Source organism: Diplodia corticola (genome assembly GCF_001883845.1).
Source record: "Diplodia corticola strain CBS 112549 chromosome Unknown scaffold16, whole genome shotgun sequence".
Classification (NCBI taxonomy): Eukaryota; Fungi; Ascomycota; class Dothideomycetes; order Botryosphaeriales; family Botryosphaeriaceae; genus Diplodia; species Diplodia corticola.
The window spans coordinates 415,508-435,198 of NW_017971495.1; the positions used below are offsets into that span (position 1 = coordinate 415,508).

General features: G+C 55.5%; 9 protein-coding genes across 9 annotated transcripts; 6 read left to right on the forward strand and 3 right to left on the reverse strand.

Annotated features, from left to right (window-relative positions):
• Window positions 1-963: 963 nt before the first annotated feature.
• On the forward strand, window positions 964-2,366 carry BKCO1_16000150 (sterol desaturase family; the record flags this gene model as incomplete). Its single annotated transcript, XM_020271422.1, has 2 exons — window positions 964-1,452; window positions 1,833-2,366. 2 exons carry the CDS (start codon window positions 964-966, stop codon window positions 2,364-2,366), a joined length of 1,023 nt encoding a protein of 340 aa, XP_020131820.1.
• A 345-nt stretch (window positions 2,367-2,711) lies between these two features.
• On the reverse strand, window positions 2,712-3,575 carry BKCO1_16000151 (60s ribosomal protein l6; the record flags this gene model as incomplete). The annotated part of the gene is made up of 3 exons (XM_020271423.1): window positions 2,712-2,867; window positions 2,931-3,266; window positions 3,459-3,575. The coding sequence occupies 3 exons, from the start codon at window positions 3,573-3,575 to the stop codon at window positions 2,712-2,714; spliced, it is 609 nt and encodes a 202-aa protein (XP_020131819.1).
• A 341-nt stretch (window positions 3,576-3,916) lies between these two features.
• Window positions 3,917-5,466, forward strand: BKCO1_16000152 (adhesion regulating molecule; the record flags this gene model as incomplete). Its single annotated transcript, XM_020271424.1, has 4 exons — window positions 3,917-3,967; window positions 4,025-4,094; window positions 4,151-4,646; window positions 4,908-5,466. 4 exons carry the CDS (start codon window positions 3,917-3,919, stop codon window positions 5,464-5,466), a joined length of 1,176 nt encoding a protein of 391 aa, XP_020131818.1.
• A 971-nt stretch (window positions 5,467-6,437) lies between these two features.
• Window positions 6,438-7,975, reverse strand: BKCO1_16000153 (dna polymerase subunit cdc27; the record flags this gene model as incomplete). Its single annotated transcript, XM_020271425.1, has 4 exons — window positions 6,438-6,595; window positions 6,650-7,761; window positions 7,812-7,867; window positions 7,922-7,975. The coding sequence occupies 4 exons, from the start codon at window positions 7,973-7,975 to the stop codon at window positions 6,438-6,440; spliced, it is 1,380 nt and encodes a 459-aa protein (XP_020131817.1).
• Window positions 7,976-8,197: 222 nt separating this feature from the next.
• BKCO1_16000154 (beta-tubulin cofactor d) lies at window positions 8,198-11,929 on the forward strand (the record flags this gene model as incomplete). Its single annotated transcript, XM_020271426.1, has 5 exons — window positions 8,198-8,371; window positions 8,430-11,086; window positions 11,141-11,497; window positions 11,580-11,745; window positions 11,801-11,929. The coding sequence occupies 5 exons, from the start codon at window positions 8,198-8,200 to the stop codon at window positions 11,927-11,929; spliced, it is 3,483 nt and encodes a 1,160-aa protein (XP_020131824.1).
• Window positions 11,930-12,402: 473 nt separating this feature from the next.
• Window positions 12,403-13,365, forward strand: BKCO1_16000155 (nad dependent epimerase dehydratase; the record flags this gene model as incomplete). Its single annotated transcript, XM_020271427.1, has 1 exon — window positions 12,403-13,365. The coding sequence occupies one exon, from the start codon at window positions 12,403-12,405 to the stop codon at window positions 13,363-13,365; it is 963 nt and encodes a 320-aa protein (XP_020131823.1).
• A 619-nt stretch (window positions 13,366-13,984) lies between these two features.
• BKCO1_16000156 (u1 small nuclear ribonucleoprotein) lies at window positions 13,985-14,946 on the forward strand (the record flags this gene model as incomplete). Its single annotated transcript, XM_020271428.1, has 4 exons — window positions 13,985-14,013; window positions 14,062-14,068; window positions 14,119-14,425; window positions 14,552-14,946. 4 exons carry the CDS (start codon window positions 13,985-13,987, stop codon window positions 14,944-14,946), a joined length of 738 nt encoding a protein of 245 aa, XP_020131822.1.
• A 201-nt stretch (window positions 14,947-15,147) lies between these two features.
• On the reverse strand, window positions 15,148-16,171 carry BKCO1_16000157 (vacuolar atp synthase subunit d; the record flags this gene model as incomplete). Its single annotated transcript, XM_020271429.1, has 5 exons — window positions 15,148-15,394; window positions 15,445-15,829; window positions 15,890-15,900; window positions 15,980-16,092; window positions 16,154-16,171. 5 exons carry the CDS (start codon window positions 16,169-16,171, stop codon window positions 15,148-15,150), a joined length of 774 nt encoding a protein of 257 aa, XP_020131821.1.
• A 384-nt stretch (window positions 16,172-16,555) lies between these two features.
• On the forward strand, window positions 16,556-19,128 carry BKCO1_16000158 (pre-mrna-splicing factor syf1; the record flags this gene model as incomplete). The annotated part of the gene is made up of 2 exons (XM_020271430.1): window positions 16,556-18,849; window positions 18,903-19,128. 2 exons carry the CDS (start codon window positions 16,556-16,558, stop codon window positions 19,126-19,128), a joined length of 2,520 nt encoding a protein of 839 aa, XP_020131826.1.
• Between the last annotated feature and the right edge of the window lie 563 nt (window positions 19,129-19,691).

The following is a 19,691-nucleotide window of genomic DNA, read 5'->3' on the forward strand; positions in this document are numbered from 1 at the left end:
CGCTGCCACAGGCGCCGCGGTGAGCTGGAGCGAGCAGCGCGGTGGACAGGCGGGTCAATTCACACCACGAGGGGCGTTGCGGTTGGTTATTATTCGTAGTCAGGGTGAGCCCGCACGAGCATTAGATCGACGGAGCGATACAGGGGTGCGGGCGCGCCAGCCTGCGCTACACCTGCTACTGAAATTGCATCCGCCGCATAGCAAGCCCGCATGGAGGTTTTCTCGCCCAGGCCGCTCTGCAACAGCGGGTGAAGCGCCTTGCCGAGCGTTTCAATGTCTACGCTCGGGGCTCAGGGCGACATGAATCCTGTTCCAGCGCCTGCGGGGTGACAGCCGTTGCTTCTACGCTGCTTTTGACTTTGCTCTTCGCCGGAGCAAAAGTAAGAAGGCTTCGGGCAATGCTGCCGACGGCCTTCCCTGTCGTCCACCCTTCATCGGGAGTTCCAGCAGGAGGATGCACCGTTACGGCTAGGAGGGCGCATTTAAGACACCAAATTAATGCTCCGAAGCGAGAGAAACGCGTGCATAGCAAGCGCTCGGACGCGCCGGGGCTCCATTCGTCGCGTGCTCCGGGCGGTCGGCATGGGGCCGCTTGTGCAGGCTGCTGGGCCTGACTGTCGTCATCGCTCTGACCCTGCAAGATGCAACACCAAGCTTCCAACCACGCTGCTTATCACAACCCCGCAGATGGCACTCGCACGTAAAACGTCACCTTGCTCTTTTCTCCCCATCACTCTCCAATCCCATCTTTCCAGACAGCTTTCGTGGCCGCCCCGACCAATTCCCACGCCCTCCAAGCCTCTGGTGGCGCCAGTGCGTGCTGACGCCTTGTACAACTGCGCGGTCCTCTTCAATCAAGCCCCGCCAATCACGACAGCTTGACTTCCCTCCAACGAGAGCGCTCAACGCTAGCGCCGCATTGCCATTGCTTCCGGTCCGCCGCTTCTGCTGGCGCTCTCCGCCATGCTGGACACGCTAATCGGCCTCCCGCTGCTCAGTGCAGCCTTTCTCCCGATCTACTCAAACTACAGCACCTCGCTCAACCTGCTGTTCTTCTACCTCACATGGTCAACCCTGGTCCTGTCGCATCCGCCCTTGCGCGTCGAGGGCTTCGGTACGCTCGCCGTACGCCTCCTCTTCTACATCCTACCGTCCTCGCTATTCCTCCTGTTCGACGCTGCGTTACCTAGTCTCTCCGTCGCGATCAAGGCCCAAGGCGAAATCGCACTGCCAGGCCGTAGTGGTGCCAAGGGAACCAAAGGCCGGAAAGGCGTCGTGAAAGTCGCTGCGTGGAGCATCTTCAATGTGCTTCTCGGCATTGCGCTTCAGGTCAGCGTTGACTTGCTGTTGACGCAAGTACTGCGCATGAAAAGTGCGCTCAAGATCGTGACGAGGCTGCCACTCCCGTGGGGGCTAGCCAAGGACATTGCCAAAGGCCTTGTCATCAGAGGTGTAAGTTTTTTTTTTTTGTTCCTACAAAAGCACGGTCAGGAAGCATCGACAAGGCTTCACGCGCAAGTCGGTATATCGCAAACTGCAAACCGCGTCATCACAGCGGGTTGCAAACGAGTCAAGTCCTCCTACATTTATCTCACCGTGATAGTACACCAACCTTACGTGGGTAACGGGACCATGTGTTTGGATGTAGTTGTATTTAAGCATCTACGCCCGAATGCTTGCTTCTATTACCCACGGTAGGAAAAGTGCAGGATCCATCGCGAGGCGCGAAGGGCTCAAGTCGTTTGGAACCCATTATGGCATTGCCTTGCTGTAGTGGCTTGCTGCCCAACGGGCCTTAATCAAACCGTGCACTCAGCTCACGCTTGGCACAGATCCTGCAATATTACGTTCATCGACACGTCCTCCACGCACCGAGGTCCCGCATCGCGCGGTGGCACCGAAACTGGCAATTGAGCATTCGTGCGCCATACTCGTTTGCCGCAAACTACGACCACCCAATCGCATGGCTGCTACACCGCTGGCTTCCCGTTTACCTACCCGCTGTCATCTTCCGCTTCCACATCCTGACATTTCAATTGCTGCTTGCCATAGTCTCGGTGGAAGAGCTGCTCGTGTATTCCGGATACTCAGTGTTGCCGTCGACGATCATCTTGAGCGGGATGGCGAGGCGTGCTGATGCCCATATGCTAACGGGCGGCCAAGGCAATTACGCGCCGTGGGGTCTTTTGGATTGGGTTCACGGAACAACGATCGGCGGTGACGTAGTGGAGGATATGCGGGGCGAGCTCGAGAAGCACAATGTGCCGAAGAAGACGAGCAAGGCGCGCGACGATGCCAGTGACGTTGTGGACAACCTGGGTTCAAAGATTAAAAACGGGCGGATTAAAGGAAAAGGAAAGAAGTGACAGAAATAAGAAAGGACAAAAGGAAACTTGTGAGACAACTTTGACGGTATGGACAGTTCTCGAATGCCGCCTTTGGTGTTGGGAGTCTCGTTTTGTGTATTTGCTCTAAGGCCTTCAATGTCCATTCTTTTGCGTCATTTGAATAGAGAACCAGAAGCGCCAGGTAGCATCTCGGATGTTTTTTGTGGAATTCAGCCTCGCAGTACAATATCTCTGGAAATGCAGACCGAACCCTCCATAACCATCGCCGTGCCATGAAAACCTGCTATTACGGCCGCAGCAAGCCGGTTGTTGGATATCCGAATCCACTCATCCACGTCATCCCAGACTCCTCCGACGGATCGCTTAGAAAACCATGGCGTGGGGCTTGTCACCCTTGCGCAGGCTGAAGGTGGAGCTAAGGTAGCTCAGAAGGTAGGGGTCGCTCTTCTTGATGTTGGCAAGGATGGCCTTGTCGACTGACCTCTGGTCCTCGACGCGGGCGCTGGCGGGCTTGCGAGCCTGATATCCCTGTCAGTCCATATCCTCCTCTAGTTCCTCGAAACAAGCTCCTGCACTACTGACCTCGGGCTTCTCGCCCTGCTTGAAGAAAGCCTCCTCGCTGGCCTTCTTCTCCTTCTTGTCCTTGACGAAGTAACCGTCGGCGCCAACCTTGTCGACGACGCCGGAGTCAATGCCGCTCAGGTCGACCTTGGTGGAGGTGGCGATGACATAACGGGCGTTGACTCTCCTGAGAGGGACGCCGTTGACCTTGAAGGGACCGGTGACGAGAAGGACACCCTGGGGCAGGTGCTTGAGGAGGACGACGCGCTTGCCGCGGAAACGACCGGCCAGGAGGATCAGGACGGTGCCGGGCTGGAGCGAGGCACGCGTCTTTGCGGGACGGATGGCCTTGCGAACCTGCAGAGAAACACCTGCGTCAGCTTTCTGGTGTTGCTGTTGTGCGGTCCACAAATCGCCAACTCGGAGCATTGCTACAAGCTCGGGCTAGGTGCGCAACGCAGGCGCTCGTCGCCACATATTGCAACTTCAACCAAATAAATCCTGCAATCCCTCTTCTTTTTCGCTCTGCTCTCGTTCGAATGCGCGTACCTTGTGGGGCTGCTGCTCATCCTCAGCCGGGTAGTACTTGGCGGCCTTCTCGGAGTGGTGAGGGATGGTCCTCTCGCCCTTGCCGAACTTCTTGGTCGATGCCTGGGGAGCCGACATTTCGGATGGTGTTTGGATAATCCGGAAGGGGTAGGTCGGTGGGTGGTTGAGTCGTCGTCGTCAAGCCCGTCACAATACTCGGAAGCGAAGTTCAAATTGATCGTGTGGTGAGCGGATCCCGGGCACGTTTTTCCGGGTCCGAGCCGAGCAGGGCGTGATTGGCCCGCGATGATGCCGCCAAGAGGTCATCAGGGCCGGTGCGCTCCGCCGCGGGCGAGCTGCAGCAGCGCAACGCGACTGGAGCTTGACGTTGCCTCAGATCCACCGAAGGTTGCTTGTGCTTGTGCGAGCTTCAGCCTCACCTCCCCTCCCCAACTCGCCCACTACTGCACACATCCACCATGTCGATATCCCCTCTGATCACCTTCAAGGCCGGCAAGTGCGACGTCGATGTCAGTTGCTCCCGCTCGCGCCGTGCCCGCGAACCCAATAACTGATGCCTGCTGCAGACCAGCTCAGACCCTTGGAAGGTCAAGGCCGTGTCGACGCCCGGCTACATCTACCTCTACATCGGCGATGGTGCGGTGCCCCGTCGTTTTTCCTCTTTATACCTCGCGCTTCTAACGGATTCACAGAGCTTTGCCACTTCTGCTGGCGCCCGCGGTCGGCGTCGGTCAACGACCCTGAGCTTGACCTGCTCATGATTCCCGGCGACGGCTCGTTTGTTCCCTACACCGGCAAGGAGGACAACTCCGACTCCGACAACCTCAAATCCCCGACCGACGGCCGTGTCTTCGTCCTCAAGTTCTCCTCCAGCTCGCAACGTCATCTCTTCTGGCTGCAGTCCAAGAGCCAGCACCCCAGCGGCAATGCCAGCTGGTTCAGCCCGAGAGACTTGAAGATTGGCCAGATTGTCGACATGCTGCTCTCCGGCGAGGAGATCGACGTTCAGGATGAGCTACGCCAGGTCCAGAACCCTCGTAGCGGGGATGACGACGAGACAATGGAAGATGCTCCGGGCAACGAGCATCATGGTCAGGGCAGTGGCGGCGCTGGTGCCGGCGCTACCGGTGGAGATGTTAGGGAAGAAGGCGAGGAGGCTCGTGAGGGAGGTGCTGACGGAGCTAGAGCGTAGGTTACTTCTCGATTTCATGAAGGCGTCCTGGCATGGCGTTATCGGGGCATGACAAGATTGGTGCTTCGTCGTCGGTGTAGAAGCTGCTCGAAGATGGCGCTTCCGTTTCTCGACCTGTGTTACGTAGAGAGTGAATCGATTGCGGATGGTCACGCAAATGGTGACGATGTCTCGGCCCCGCACCACAAGCCCGAGCTACGCTCATGTCTTACATCGCCATTCTAAAGACTGCGATGCTAACTTTCCATAAGTGGTAGGCAGAACGATGCGTCAGCAATCGTTCAAAACTTCCTCAACTCCCTCAACTCCGGCGGCGGTGGCGGTGCATCTCTGTCACAGGCCCGGCCCAACCTGTTCACGACGCTCGCCGATCTTCTTTCGTCCTCCAACACTATCCCCGTAATCGAGTCTGGCGATACCGCTTTCATCGATGCGCTTCTCTCGAACCTGCCTCCCGCTATCCTCCTCCTCTCTCAAGAAGCAGCCGACCTCTCCGACGCCGACCCCAACTCCGAGACTGTCCAGGCTGCCATCCAGGCGCTCAACATATCGCAGAAGAAGGACATCCTCAAGCGTGTTCTTCGCTCGCCGCAGTTACACCAGAGCTTGGCTAGCTTGACGGTGGCTCTGAGGGACGGTGGGTTGCCAAGCGTCAGCGAGGCCTTGAAAATCAAGGTTGAGAACGGAGGCTACGTGCGCCACAGCGGCGTTCCCCTGGATGGCGGTAATGCAGTGGAAGCATTCCTTAAGGGCGTCAAGAAGACGGCGGAAGACGAAGAAAAGCAGGGTGGATCGGGAAGGATGGATGTTGACTAAGAACATTCATGCGACGTTAGACCGCGTCACATGTTGTGTGTAAATGATCATTAGCCCAGCTGTGAGGTATATGCAGGCAACCTGGCTGTCTCTGCAGGTCTGGGTAGCTGAATCAGTGGCTTTATGGGTAGCTCTTATTCCGCAAAGTGCGGAATTATTCATCAATAATTGTTGATGGTTCGAGACTTCGGTGTCAAAATACTTAGTTAGGTTTGTCTTTCGCGAGAAGTCTTTGATACACACAATACAACCTTCAGTCGAGCTGAAATACTTCGTAATCCTAGTTGTAGGGGAGAATAATTCACCTCTCAACGCACCTACAGCCACAGCACATACGCCGTACTCTGCGAAATCATCTCTTATCAGACGGTACAACATTTTAACCTTCTTACTCTGAGACTGCGGGCTTGATAGACAGTGCACCTTACTACCAGCTGGCACTTGCGAAAGGGAAGATGAAATATTATGTTTATGTTTGTTTGATTTGCCACTCGCTCATGCTCCAATAGGTCGGAAAGCAGAGAATAATCGTACTGGTTCATATATATATACTGAGCTTCAGGCCTTCAGTCTTAGAAGACTATCTAGATAGACGTTAGAATGTTATAGTTCATTGAGAGCTTGAGGGATCTGGCACTAATGAAGGTTGACCTTATTATTTTGCTATTGAGTCAACATTTACCTATGCTATTCACGGGAAGCATGTATGACACTTTGGTGGTCTTGAAATTAACAACCCATCTGTATGGCGGTTACCACCAGTGGGACGGCAGGAGCCATTGGCGACAATCTAGGATAGTGCATGGAAGGGTATCTGACGTGTATCATACTACGTATGCCTCAACATAAGCAAGTCCGATCTACAACCTCGAGATGTTGTTGTGCCCGTTGCCGATCTTCTGTCGCCGAGACGTTTTTTTTTTTCATTCAGTGAATGCCGAACAGAGTACTCAGTCATTTGATATCGTCCATTACGACGGTTTCTTCGCGAAGAAAGACATGATGCTTCCCTGTCCTTGTTTTCCACCGCCCTTCTTAGGCTTCGCTGCGGCCGCAGGCGTAGGCTTGGGTTTTTTGGGCTGGGGCTCATCTTCCGAGAAAGACTCCCAGACTTGTTCCTCTTTCGTGACTTTGCGAACGTATCGTCAGTAGATACACTTTAATCACAGCGAAGGAAACTCACCAAAGTATCCATCATCATCTTTGTACGTCCTCTTCTTCGCGACACGTCTGCGTCCCCTTCTGCGGCCATTAGAGACGGTGATTTCCTCTTTCTTCTCTGGTTCTGGTTCGGACTGTGCAGGTGCATCTACGCTCTGCTCCTCGGATTCCTCAGGCTCCTCGAGTGCAGCCGTGGGCGCGTCCTGCATCGTCTCATCGTCATCTTCATCCATCATGTCCCGCAGCTTCCTGTCTCTTGCTTCTCGTTCAGCCCGAGCCTTCTTCATCGCCTCAGTGGTCTCCTCCTTGGATTTCTTGTTCGCGCCGGTGATGACCAAATCGTCATCCTCTCCCTCTTCGTCCGAAACGTCTTTCATTGGCTCATCTTCTGCTTGGCTCTGCTCCGCTGACTTTGTAGGTGGAGTTGAAGGTCCAGATTCAGTTGCTTTCTTTTTTGGCTGTGTCTTTGCGAAAGACGCGAATATACTCGAGGCTTCCTTCTTCAAGCCTGTCTTGTTGGTCTTCTTGTTTGGTAATGCCGCGGCATCGACTTGCGGGGTGGACGAACGGGAAGCTTTTTGCGAGTCGCTGGTCTTGGCTTGTACATCCTTCTGTTTAGTAGCGGCAGTGGTACTCGGACGAGGAGCGGTTTTCGCGGTGGCGTTTGTGGCCACAGGTGCTGGAGCCTGCGGCTTGACGCCTGGCGTCCTTCTCCTTGCATGGGGGTTGCGTATGCAGCCGTACGTTTCCCAGGCCTGAAGTGGGTCTTCATCGGTAGTCTTCTTAGCTGCCTCGCGAGTGCAATCTGATAGAATCTGGAGGTTCTTCAGAGGACCTGGTTCCAGGCTGTAGACATGAAGGGACGTAATCTCCTCAAATTGTGCCCTGGCCTCGTCCAGGTCTTCCTCCCCCACTAACTTTATCGATGTAACCTTTGGGCGGCTTTCCTCGTCCTCGGCGGGGGCATCGGGTAACGAGCTGGGAAACGGACTGCTGCGCATGGGAACATCCTCGTCGGTGTGGCCATTGGCTCGCGGCGCGGGCTCAAGGTGCTTCGTGCCGATGATGATGTAGGTCGCATGGACGGAGCCGGACTTTTTCTGATTCTCGGTTGCATGGAAGTGGTAGAGCATCCTAGACCAAGGATTCAGTAATGAAGGTCACGGAGAGGGCGCAATTCGTACTGTTTTGCTTGGTGAACGTGGACCTTCAGCTCACGGCTCAGCAGCTTGAAGGTGATCTGCGGCCAATGTCAACGCACTGCATGGTCGCGCAAGTAGGGTTTGAGGCATACGGGGCGGGACTCCTGCAGTACCCGGGCTGCCAGGTACTCCTTGTACTGATCCATGGCGAGAACTTGAATCGGATGGCCTAGAGACGTGTGGAGGAGGTCGACGGTGAGATGTTAAGATGCCGGAAATGTTCAGACGCGGGAAATCGCGTCGGCGGAGCAGTCGCGCGCCCGCGTCGCGCCCCACCACGTCACACCAGCTCCGCCCCGGCACTCTAGACTCCACTGCACCACCCTTCCCCGGTCAACCCCGCCAGCCAAATCTCACTTCGAATCTTCATGGATGCCATCGATGACGAGGACATCAGGCTTCAGCGAGCCTCTGCTGGCCTGTTATCCGACCTACGCTCGTCCTTGGGAAAAATCCTATGGAAATCGACCCCTGCATCCGCCGGGCACCGCCGTATCCACCGTTTAGTGCGACAGCGAGACCTGGATCGCCTTTTGTCCTTTGTATGATTCTCACCTTTTTTCCATGTATCACAAGGGCTGTTGCTGACCATTGGTTAAGGTCGAGCCATTCCAAGAGGAGCCGCAGCTTCTCGACACGCACTTGAGAGATGTCGTGCCACAGCTGGTTGATGCTTACTTGGAGTATCTGCCCCATTCTACGGGCACGCCTGTCAAGCCCAAAGCTGTCCCTCTTCCGCTAGCCGTTTCTCGGATCTTGTACACGCTCTGCAAGGTTCGTGGCCAGAAGGTCATTGTAGGCTTCTTCAACAATGAGCCCCGCTACTTGGAGCCCATCCTTGACCACTTCGAGAAAGGACTTGGCGACGAGTCCTTCGTTTGGGAAGAGAAATTTGTAGCCTTGCTTTGGCTCTCACATCTCATGCTTGCTCCTTTCGACCTGGCCTCAATATCATCAGGCCAACCTGCTGAAACCGCCCAGCAGCGCACTGGTATTGTCCTGCCAGACAGTCTACCCGGCGTCGTCAACCGCATCATTCCGATATGCATTGATTATCTCAAGTGCGCGACACGAGAGCGCGATGCTGCTGCTAGTCTTCTCGTGCGGCTGTCTTTGCGGCCCGACATGCGCAAAGTAGGCCTGCTGGAGTCTCTCGTCAAGTGGGCCTTGTCGTTCTTCAGCAGCACAACTGAGAGCGTGTCTGACATCCACACCTGCTTAGGTGTCTTGGCTTTTCTTAGTGGTCTTGTTGCATCCGCGAACAAGGACGAGCTAGGAGAGTTCCTCATGGATATCTACAAGGCCTGTGATTTCATCGTCAAACAAGAAAATCTTGAATTTGTCAAATCGTCCGCCGTTGCGAGAAAGCTTGTCATCAAGACGTTCCGCCACATTGTTGTTCACTACTTACAATCCGATTCTTCTGAGGACTCGTCTGCGGTGCTGGAGGACGTCATAGATTTCCTGCTGCAAACCGTCGGTGACGGAGATTCTCCAGTAAGATATGCAGCAAGCAAGGCGCTCAGTATCATCACCATGAAGCTCGAGCCCGAGATGGGTGCTGAGGTAATCGAGGCTATCCTGGGCTGTCTCAACGAAGATGTGCTGTGGGATGGCTCCGCCAGAAATCTAAGTGCCGTCAACCCTCTTCGCTGGCACGGCCTCACGCTTGCACTCTCTCAACTGCTCTACCGGAGAGCGCCATCCACCGACCAACTTCCAGACATCCTCAATGCTTTGATCCTCGCTCTCACCTTTGAACAGCGCTCTGCCACCGGAGGTTCTATTGGCACGAATGTCCGGGATGCAGCTTGTTTCGGCATTTGGGCCGTGTCCAGAAGATACACCACGAAAGAACTACTCTTGGTGAGCACTACTTCCATCCGTGCTGCAGGAGGACACGATCAGGCGCTAGTTATTCCCCAAATTCTAGCCATCGAACTCTTGGTCGCTGCATGTTTGGATCCCGCTGGAAATATCCGTCGGGGATCTTCCGCCGCACTTCAGGAACTTATCGGCAGACACCCCAACACGGTGCTTGAGGGAATATCTCTTGTTCAAATCGTCGACTTCCACGCTGTCGGATTGCGTGATCGCGCCATCAGCCAGGTTGGCTTCAAGGCTGCGCAATTGGGCCAGATATACTGGGATTCCTTGTTTGCCGAGTTGCTTAGATGGCGAGGTGTCGGATCGCTTGACCCACCCTCTCGGACTTCCACTGCAAATGCTATAGGTCGCTTAAGCACTATCCAGCCGTTCAACACCGTCAAAGCCATGGTTGAGCGTGTCAGCAATCAACTTTGCAAGCTCCATGTCCGAGACGTCGAGGAACGTCACGGCTTGATTTTATCTCTGGCATCGCTGATAACAGAAAGTAGTCGCCGGCATTCTCCAGAGCCCTCTGCGCAGTCAGTCGAGCATGCAACTCCTCTCCGGGGACAGGAGCTTGCGGAAATTGCTGGATTGTGGAGTCTCCTTGACGGGCAACTCGACCTTCCCGAACGGGCATTTACATCTCCAGCACTCCGACCAGACCTGACAGCTGCTGCTATATGCACTTTCATTGCTGCTCTAGCTAGCCTTACCAATAGCTTGGGCGATGACATCTCCTTCCTTCCAGTCCCTTTCACCAAGATCCTTGCTATGGCCCCCTTGCGGCTCTGTCTCGGTCGGACGGAGGACTCTGTCCTTCGCACAGTACCCTCGGCCATCTCTACTGTCTCTCTACTTCTAAACGCTGACGATCGGAGGGAGGAGGTGCATTCATGGCTGAACCATCTCAAGTCGTCAAACGTCAGGACTGTTCTACGTGATCCAGGTTACGCCATTGCCATTGGAGCAATCTACAGCGCAGTCGCAGACGATGCCGACCGCGTGCGAATCATCGAACTCTTGAGTTCTCGATGCACAGAACGAGTGGGGATTGAGGCGCGTGTGGTTGCACTCCAGAGCTTGCAACTGGTTTTCGAGGCTGTAGCAGTGACTACTCGCAGCTCACTGAACTCCAAGATTGCAGAAGCTCTCATAACAGCGCTGAATGATTACACTATCAACGAACGTGGCGACGTTGGTTCGCTTGTTCGACTGGAGGCTCTTAATGCCGTGGACAGCGCCTGGAAGTACGGTCTAATTGCCGACCTTGAGCAAGAGCCACAGATTCTCGCCGACGTGACAAGGCTGTCATTGGAGAAGCTTGACAAGGTGAGATTGAGGGCAGCTTTGTGTCTGCAACACAACGGGAAGGGGTACTTTGACACGTGAGTCACTTGCAACACACTTTCATGAAAGGAAGCCATTGACACTTCACAAAGTGAATCTCAGCTTACTGCTTCCGGGATCTCATCCCACGACTACTTCACACGCGCCATCAAATACTTCAATTCGGACACAACTGCAACCACGGGCCTCGCTATCGTGGAAGGGTACATTAGCTCCGCAGGCATGGGCTCTGAATCCGTCGTCCAAGCCTCGAGGCTTGCACTTGTTGAGCACCTTCAGGCACTTCCCACCGAAAGCGATGGGTTTTCTCTCTTCCACGTAGCGAACACAATCCTGGATGTCTGCAAGGCTCACCTTGCTAACGACCGGATCATTGTACCAATGCTCGAGGTTTTAGCATTCCTGCTTGACGCTCAGGTGTTTCAAAGGCTCGTTGGGAGTAGCTTCAAGTACGTTTTCCGCCTTTTGCTTCTGCTCGTCATTCTGAAGGAACACTGGCTGACTGCCTGTCCATCACCTGGCTCATTACAGATGGCGCAATCTCCTGTCGCTTGTGCAGAAAGCCCACTTCAAGTCCAACAACATGCAAAAGCTTTACCTCGCGCTTGACGTGTACAGAGGACTTTCGGATGTTCAAGTCATTCGTCAGGAGGTGCGGACGAAGTTGGCAAGCATGTTGTTACATCCATTCCCCAAGGTTTGTTCAGACATCTAGTTCAATGTAAACTGTAACTGACTTTCTGGGGTGACAGGTCCGTGTCGCAGCTGCAGAGACGTTGTTTGTGGTCTCAGCGAACGAGGAGCTGAAGGGACATGATTGGTCGCAGCCGTCGAAGAATCTAAAGGGCATAGCAGATGGAATAAAGGCCCAGATAGTTTAACACTTGTCCAGGGAGCCAATCAATGTTCGTCAATATGTTACAGATATCGTTTCGCTGTCATTCCGTGATAATCTACGATCAACTCACTTGTCTGCACAATATATATCCTAGTGTGCTTCGAGGGCACGCAGCTGAAGGCAGCAAATATGATGCCGGGTGTGGTGCAAGGTGGTTTTTGTGTGGGTATACACCATAAGCACACTTTAAATACCACGTAAGACCGGAGGTCGTAGAAGGTCAATGCTAATTTTTTTCAGATCTCTTGATTATTTCGAGATCTTAAAGATGGTTATCTGGATTGCTATATTGTACTTTTACTTACCGCCTTACCCATGTCGCAAGCTCGGCGTAGGATTCGATGCTGACAGAACATCGCGACCGCCCATAACATGATGTAGATGCCATTACCCCGCCTTCTCCATGTTCACGCCGTATACCCGTACCGCAACGTCAATCGACAATCTAGAAGACAGATGGCGCACACTATCCTAGTGACGGGTGCGGCCGGCCGTCAAGGTGGTGCGACTGTTCGCGCTCTCCTCGACATCGCATCCGATCGCAACATTGCCGTGACTATCCACGCTCTTGTTCGAGACCCTACCTCAGACGCCTCCAAGGCTCTGGCATCCTTGGGCGCTTCCGTCGAGCTCTTCGTCGGCAACTTCGACGACATAGCCTCACTCCACGCGGCCGCAAAGGCCTGCACCGCCGTCTTCATCAACGTCATGCCCGACAAAGGCGCCCCAGACACGGAGCTGCGCCACGCCCGCGCCATCCTCGCCGCCTGCAAGGCCGCGGGCACCGTCACCCGCGCCGTCTACAGCTCCGCCTCCATCATCGGGTGCGAGCGCGCCCATGCCGAACTGGACGCCTGGCCGGGCATGGCGTGGTACATGCGCTCCAAGAAGGCGATCGAGGACGAGGTGCTGGCAGCCGGCTTCTTAGCAGACGCGAGCACCCTTCTCCGACCCGCCATGTTCTTCACCAACTTCGTCAGCCCCGTCGCCGCGGCCATGTACCCGAATCTCGCCACGACGGGCGAACTGCACACCGCGCTCGACCCGGACTTGAAGCTGTCGTGCCTGGACCCCGACATGATCGGCCGCTTTGCCGCAAGGGCCCTCGTGGAGCGGGACGGCGACTTCTGGCGAGGCAGGATAGTGCCGCTCGCTCGCGAGCACTTGACAATGCCGCAGATTGCCGATAAGCTGACGGCTGCGGTCGGCGACAGGAAGGAAGTCAAGGTCGTGCCTTTTTCGGAGGAGGAGCTCGCGGCGAAGCGGACCGTCTTTGTTAATTCGGAGCTGTTTCGGAACGAGTTTCGTGGCGCGGTCGACTTGGATGAGGTCAGGAGCTATGGAGTGCATCTGGGATCATGGGACGAGTTCGCGCGGCGGGAGAAGAAGGCGATCGAGGTGGCGTTGGGGTTGGCTTGAGTATGGAACCGTCGCTAGTGGAAGAGGCATCTATCGGGTGGTGCTTAGCATCTTACTTTGGCCATTTGCCGTAATGTGGCTCTCTTACGCAATCTCAGCTATCATGTCCGACCATCGGTCGCAGAACATAGGGTTGCCCTTCCGAATAGTACTCAAGTGGGTGACCATTGGGGAATCCCGACCGTGGTTCGTTTTAATTGTTTGCCCGTACGATGGCTGACTTTCTTGACACATCCCCCAAGTGATGAGGAAGCACGGTAGCATTTTCTACATCTTTGCCGACAGTACTCGCGCGAAGTTTGATCGGTGGTCTTATTCGTAAAATGCCTGATCAAAACGCAGGTCCCGAGTCTGCCGGTGGGCTGGGATTCGGTCGTCGACAGGGGAAGAGATGATGGATGGAGTATGGACAGTGAAATTGAGGCTCAGGTCAGTGACACAAATCGATGAGAATAAGAGGAGTGGGAGAGACGAAGAGTTGTTGATGTAGAGGGGCCCACGTGATGGCGCATGGCGTTTAGCGTCATCGGTTCAACCTTCCGAGTCAAGCTCAGCACTGCACCTCCGAGCTTCCCGCCTTCCGCGACGCAACAGCTCCGTCAACCATATAACTCTCACAATGGCAGCCTCAACCCCGCCTAACTGCACGTATGTACCGCTTCCTGTATGGCGCGTTTCTCGCTGACAACCCTGTAGTGTTTACGTACGACGCTCAATCCTCTTCTCCCACAGCATATCTGACACGCGACGCAGGTCAAAAATCTCGAGGAGCACATCAAGCTCGACACCCTCAAGGCCACCCTCCGCGAGGTCTTCGAGGAATATGGTACCATTCTCGACATCCGCGCTGCCAAGAACCTCAAGGCGAAGGGCCAGGCATTCATCGTCTTCGACAGCGTAGAGTCGGCTGCTCGCGCCATCGAGGAACTGCAGGAATTCGACCTCTTCGACAAGCCCATGAAGCTGGACTACGCCCGCACACGTAGCGATGCTATTGTCAAGCGTGAAGGAAACGAGGAGGAGTTCGAGGCCCACAAGCGCCACCGCCTGGCTGAGAAAGGTATTCCGTCTATGATGTTCCCATTGCACAGCGGGCTCAGATGGATTATCGCCCTCATTGTCTCCACAACGTCTTCAACCGTGTTATATGATATGTGAGTCCTTTTTTTACTTACCACCTTTGCAGAGAGGAAGCAGGCCCTCGAGGCCCAGGAGGCCCAGAAGAAGATGAAGCGGCCTGCCGGTGCCCCCGCCGAGTCGAACCGTCCGGTTCAGAAGGCTCGCGGTGCCGGTCTCAAGTCTACTGGTGGCGCGGCCGCCGTCATTCCCGACGAGTACCTCCCGCCGAACAAGATTCTCTTCGTCCAGAACCTCCCCGATGGATACGATGTCGAGGCTCTCTCAGCCATCTTCGGTCGTTTCGAAGGTTTCAGAGAAGTCCGTGTGGTGCCTGGTCGCAGCGGTATTGCCTTCGTTGAATATGAGGCCGAGGCTGGCGCTATCAGTGCTAAGGAAGCCACTGCTGGAATGGCGCTTGGTGATGACAACCAGCCCATGAAGGTCACGTACCAACGCCAGTAGGTAGCTGCTAGGTAAGGGATATGCTACAGTGTATGTGTTGGCGTCTTGACGCGGCACACAATGGGAACAGCAGCATGCGGAAGGATACCGGTTCGCGTAAAGCGAGTCTGAGGGTCAGGTCATGGCCTCTGGTTCATATTTCCTCAGCTCCAGACTCAGTATAACGACGGTCATGCAAGATATACATATAATGATACTGGCCTAGAAAATGACATCCTCGTTATCCTGATCGCCCAAAAGGTCCTTCGTTTCAGTTTCACCCGCAACCCTGTTAGCCTCATCCAGCCCCGCTTGCTTGCTAGCCCTTTCTTTCTCTGCCTCGGCGGCGTCACGCTCCTTCTTGCCGGAAACCTTCTTCAACCTGTAGAACTCCTCTCTGTCGAGCTCATCCAGCTCCGAGTTGATGTACTTGATGGTGTTCTCCGTCCTGGGGATAATGACGTGCTCGCTGTGATGGTGATCAGCATATGTGATAGGTCCTTCTCATGCATTACCCACATAGCATTGACTCTGCGGTTCACGACCTTGATGACCTCGTCTAGGATGACGAAGGCGGTCTGAAGACTAGCCAGCTCGACCAGCGTCTCCACGGCGCGAGCATACGTCTCTCTACACCTCTGGACTTGCTGTCCGCCCTTGCCTAGACCTGTAAGACCAAAGTCGTTGTTGCCCTCGGTCGTGAAGCTCTCGAACTGCGGCAGGAAGACACCGGACACGTTCTCCTGCTTGGTACGAACGCGGAACTTGGCGTTCTTCGCGGACTCCTGGATCTGGTAGCTGATGTCGCCACCAGCAGCGTAGGTCACCTCGGCGAGCGAGAAGGCGGCGATCTGCATGACGCGGCCCATCTTGCGCTTGGCTTCATCGATGCGGCGGGTGATCTCTGTCGGTCACTCAGCGGGACGAAGCTCGGACGGAGCGAACTCGGGAAGGGAGAAGGTACCTCGGAAGCGTCTGTGTGCGGACAGGGACGTCAGTATAGCCGCAAATAGAGTGGGAGGGTGGCGGGGCGGCGGTGGAGGGAACGGCGCACTTTGTCAGAGCCTCGCTCTTGCGCTTGAGCAGATCATGGCCAGTCTGAGCTCCCTTGAGCTTGCTCTTCATCTGTCCCAACACCTGGCGTGTCGGGAAGACAGACTCGCGAGCCTGGACGCCGGTGTGAGCTCACGAATCGGAGTGCGCAATAGCGAGAGGCGGGTCACCGTACCGCGCCGCCCGACGACATTTCGGGCGATTAGGATTAGGGGGGATGCGAAATGAGGAGCAGCCTGCACCGCGGGCCCGGGCCGAGACAAAGAAAGGGAGGTTTGGTGGCTGAGCACGATAGCTTGGTGTTGGCTTGAGTGGAGCTCGTGCTCTCGACGGCGGGTGCATCGAGTGAGGTGAGTAGGTCGTGCCCGACCGTCCGGCGGCCAATCACGCGCTAGCGGGCGCCGTGAAGCAGCGCGAAACTCGAAACTCTTGACCAAGCGTTTCCCGTCGCGCGCTGGCGAGTCGCCCTCAACTTCTCCCCTCCCCCTCCAGCCCAATCCCGCATACGACACGCCTCAGAGCACCCCGTCGCCGCGCCTCTCGGCCCCAGCCAGGCCAGCACCGCCTGACACGAGCGATGCCCGGAGAGCTTCTTCGCCCTGCTGCCGGCGACGCGCCGCAGCCTGTTGCACAGGTCCCGCGGACGAAGCGCACCATGCCGACCAAGTCGTCCGATCTGTACCTGATCCAGGACAGCGATGTCATCTACGAGCAGGAGCTCATCCGCAACCCGGGCAGCATCAAGCCGTGGCTCGACTACGCCGCCTTCAAGCGTCAAAACGGCTCCCTGCTCGAGCAGGCCTTCGTCCTGGAGCGCGCCTGCACCACTCTGCCGCGCTCCTACAAGCTGTGGAAGATGTACCTGGACCTGCGCGTCCACCACATCAAGGGCAAGAACCCGGCCAAGTTTCAGGCACACTATGTCAAGACCAATGCTCTCTTCGAGCGCGCACTGGTGTTGCTAAACAAGATGCCGCGCATCTGGGAAATGTACCTGGACTTCTTGATGCAGCAGCCCCTCGTCACCACCACCCGCCGCACCTTCGATCGTGCCCTCCGCGCGCTTCCGCTCACTCAGCACAACCGCATCTGGGCCCTGTACCGCCCTTTCGCCAGCTCCGCCTCTGGGGAAACTGCTGTCAAGATTTGGCGCCGATACATGCAGATCCATCCGGAGCACGCCGAAGAATTCATCGCCCTTTTGATTGACATGCGCCAATACACAGAGGCAGTCAAGAAGTACATGGAAATCCTCAACAACCCCAGGTTCAAGAGCAGGGAGGCAAAGGGACCCTTCCAGTTCTGGACGGAAATGGTCGAGCTGCTCATCGATCACGCCAAGGAAATCGACACGGGAGATGACATCGGCATCGATGTTGAAAAGATCATTCGGAGCGGCATTGCCAAGTTTTCGGATCAGAGGGGCATCTTGTGGGTCGGCCTGGCAAGGTACTGGATCAACAAGGGCGACTACGAGCGTGCCCGTGACATCTTCGAGGAGGGCATTACCACTGTCATGACCGTCCGTGATTTCTCCATTGTCTTCGACACGTATGCAGAAGCCGAGGAGGCCTTGATTGGTATCAAGATGGAGGAGGCCGGTAAAAGACAGGAGAAGGGCGTTGTCAACGAGGATCTCGATCTGGACCTTGATATCCGCATGGCCCGCTTCGAACAACTCATGGATCGTCGGCCTTTCCTCGTCAACGATGTGCTTCTCCGCCAGAACCCGAACAACGTCAACGAATGGGAGAAGCGTGTCGGTCTTTGGGGTGAAAACAAGATTGAGGTCGTCAAGACGTACTCCGACGCCATCGCTACCATCAACCCGAAGAAGGCTGTCGGCAAGTTTCACGAGCTCTGGGCAAACTACGCCAAGTTCTACGAAAATGGCGGAGACATGCAGAACGCCCGCATCATCATGGAGAAGGCTGTCAAGGTGCCGTTCAAGTCGGTTAACGAACTGGCCGAAATGTGGTGTGAGTGGGCAGAGATGGAGCTCAGGAACGAGAACTTCGAACGTGCGGTGGACATCATGGCCAAGGCGACCCAAGCGCCGAAGAGATCGACGGTCGACTACTTTGACGAGACACTCTCGCCCCAGCAAAGAGTCCACAAGAGCTGGAAGCTGTGGAGTTTCTATGTTGATTTGGTGGAGAGTGTCAGCACGCTCGAAGAGACGAAGAAGGTCTACGAGCGCATTTTCGAACTGAAGATCGCCACGCCTCAGACTGTTGTCAACTTTGCAAATCTGCTCGAGGAGAACAAGTATTTTGAAGACTCGTTCAAAGTGTACGAACGCGGCCTCGACCTATTCAACTACCCGGTGGCTTTCGAGCTCTGGAATCTCTACCTCACCAAGGCGGTGGACCGTAAAGTCGGGATGGAAAGACTGCGCGACCTGTTCGAACAAGCCCTCGAGGATTGCCCGCCGAAATTTGCCAAGGTGTTGTACTTGATGTACGGCGCATTGGAAGAGGAACGAGGCCTCGCCCGCCACGCAATGCGCATCTACGAACGTGCCACACGCTTTGTCGCGGACGAGGACAGGCTGGAAATGTTCGAGTTCTACATCACCAAGTCGGCATCGAACTTTGGACTGACGTCGACGCGTCCGATCTACGAGCGTGCCATATCGGCGCTGCCGGACAAGGAAGCAAAGGAGATGTGTCTCAAATTCGCAGAGATGGAGAGACGGCTCGGCGAGATCGACCGCGCCAGAGCCATCTACGGCCATGCCAGTCAGTTCTGCGACCCGAGGACGGAGCCTGGATTCTGGCAGAAGTGGGAGAGCTTCGAAGTGCAGCACGGCAACGAAGACACGTTCAAGGAAATGCTTCGGATCAAGAGAAGTGTGCAGGCACAGTTCAAGTATGTTATGATCCCAGAAATGCACATGTCTGACTTACTGACATTCCCTCCAGCACGGACGTCAACTTCATCGCCTCCCAGGCGCTTGCCCGGGCCCAACAGCCCGACGGCGACGGCAGTGAACAAGATAAGGCGGACGCCATGGCTGCTCTTGAGCGCCAAGCCAGAGCACCCGAAGGCTTCGTCGCAGCCACCGAAGGCGTCAACAAAGCGGCAACCCAGGCCGAAGCACCCGTTGCAGCAAACCCGGACGCACTCGACATCGACGACGACCTGTAGGCCGCATCTAGGCGTGCAGATACCTACGCAGTTCGGGCGCTGCTTGATTGATGTATTCCTTTTCCTGCAGATGTTAGCGGTTCTACAGCGGCCGATGAATATTCGGCCCCACTTTTTCATGCTTCAAGCGTGCAACCTTCCTTTTCCCTTCTCATTGAGTTCTCTCAGCTGCATATAACCGGCGTTCGGGGAGGGCTATTGGCCCGGATGACTGACTTGGTTGGAGGATCGATCTCGTTCTGGATCTCATTTTTCATGCACATTCCCCTCCTTTCCGATCTCCTTGCCCTTCGATTTTGTTATCCGCTTTCACTTCTGCGTTCCACTCGGCGGTGGCGTCAAGCAAGGGCCTGATTGGGGTGCCGCCTGTCTCTTCTTCCGTCTTCACCGCGGCAGGCTTTCCGACCGATTGTCAGCAAACTTGTAACCTGCAGTCTCAGTAAACGATGAAAAAAAAAAAAAAAAAAACCACGCAACTACTGCAAGAATCAGCGCCCCCATTTCTATGTCTCTCAACGTGTCTCACGCCTGGACATGCAGCTATTTCCTTCCCTGCAACAGCC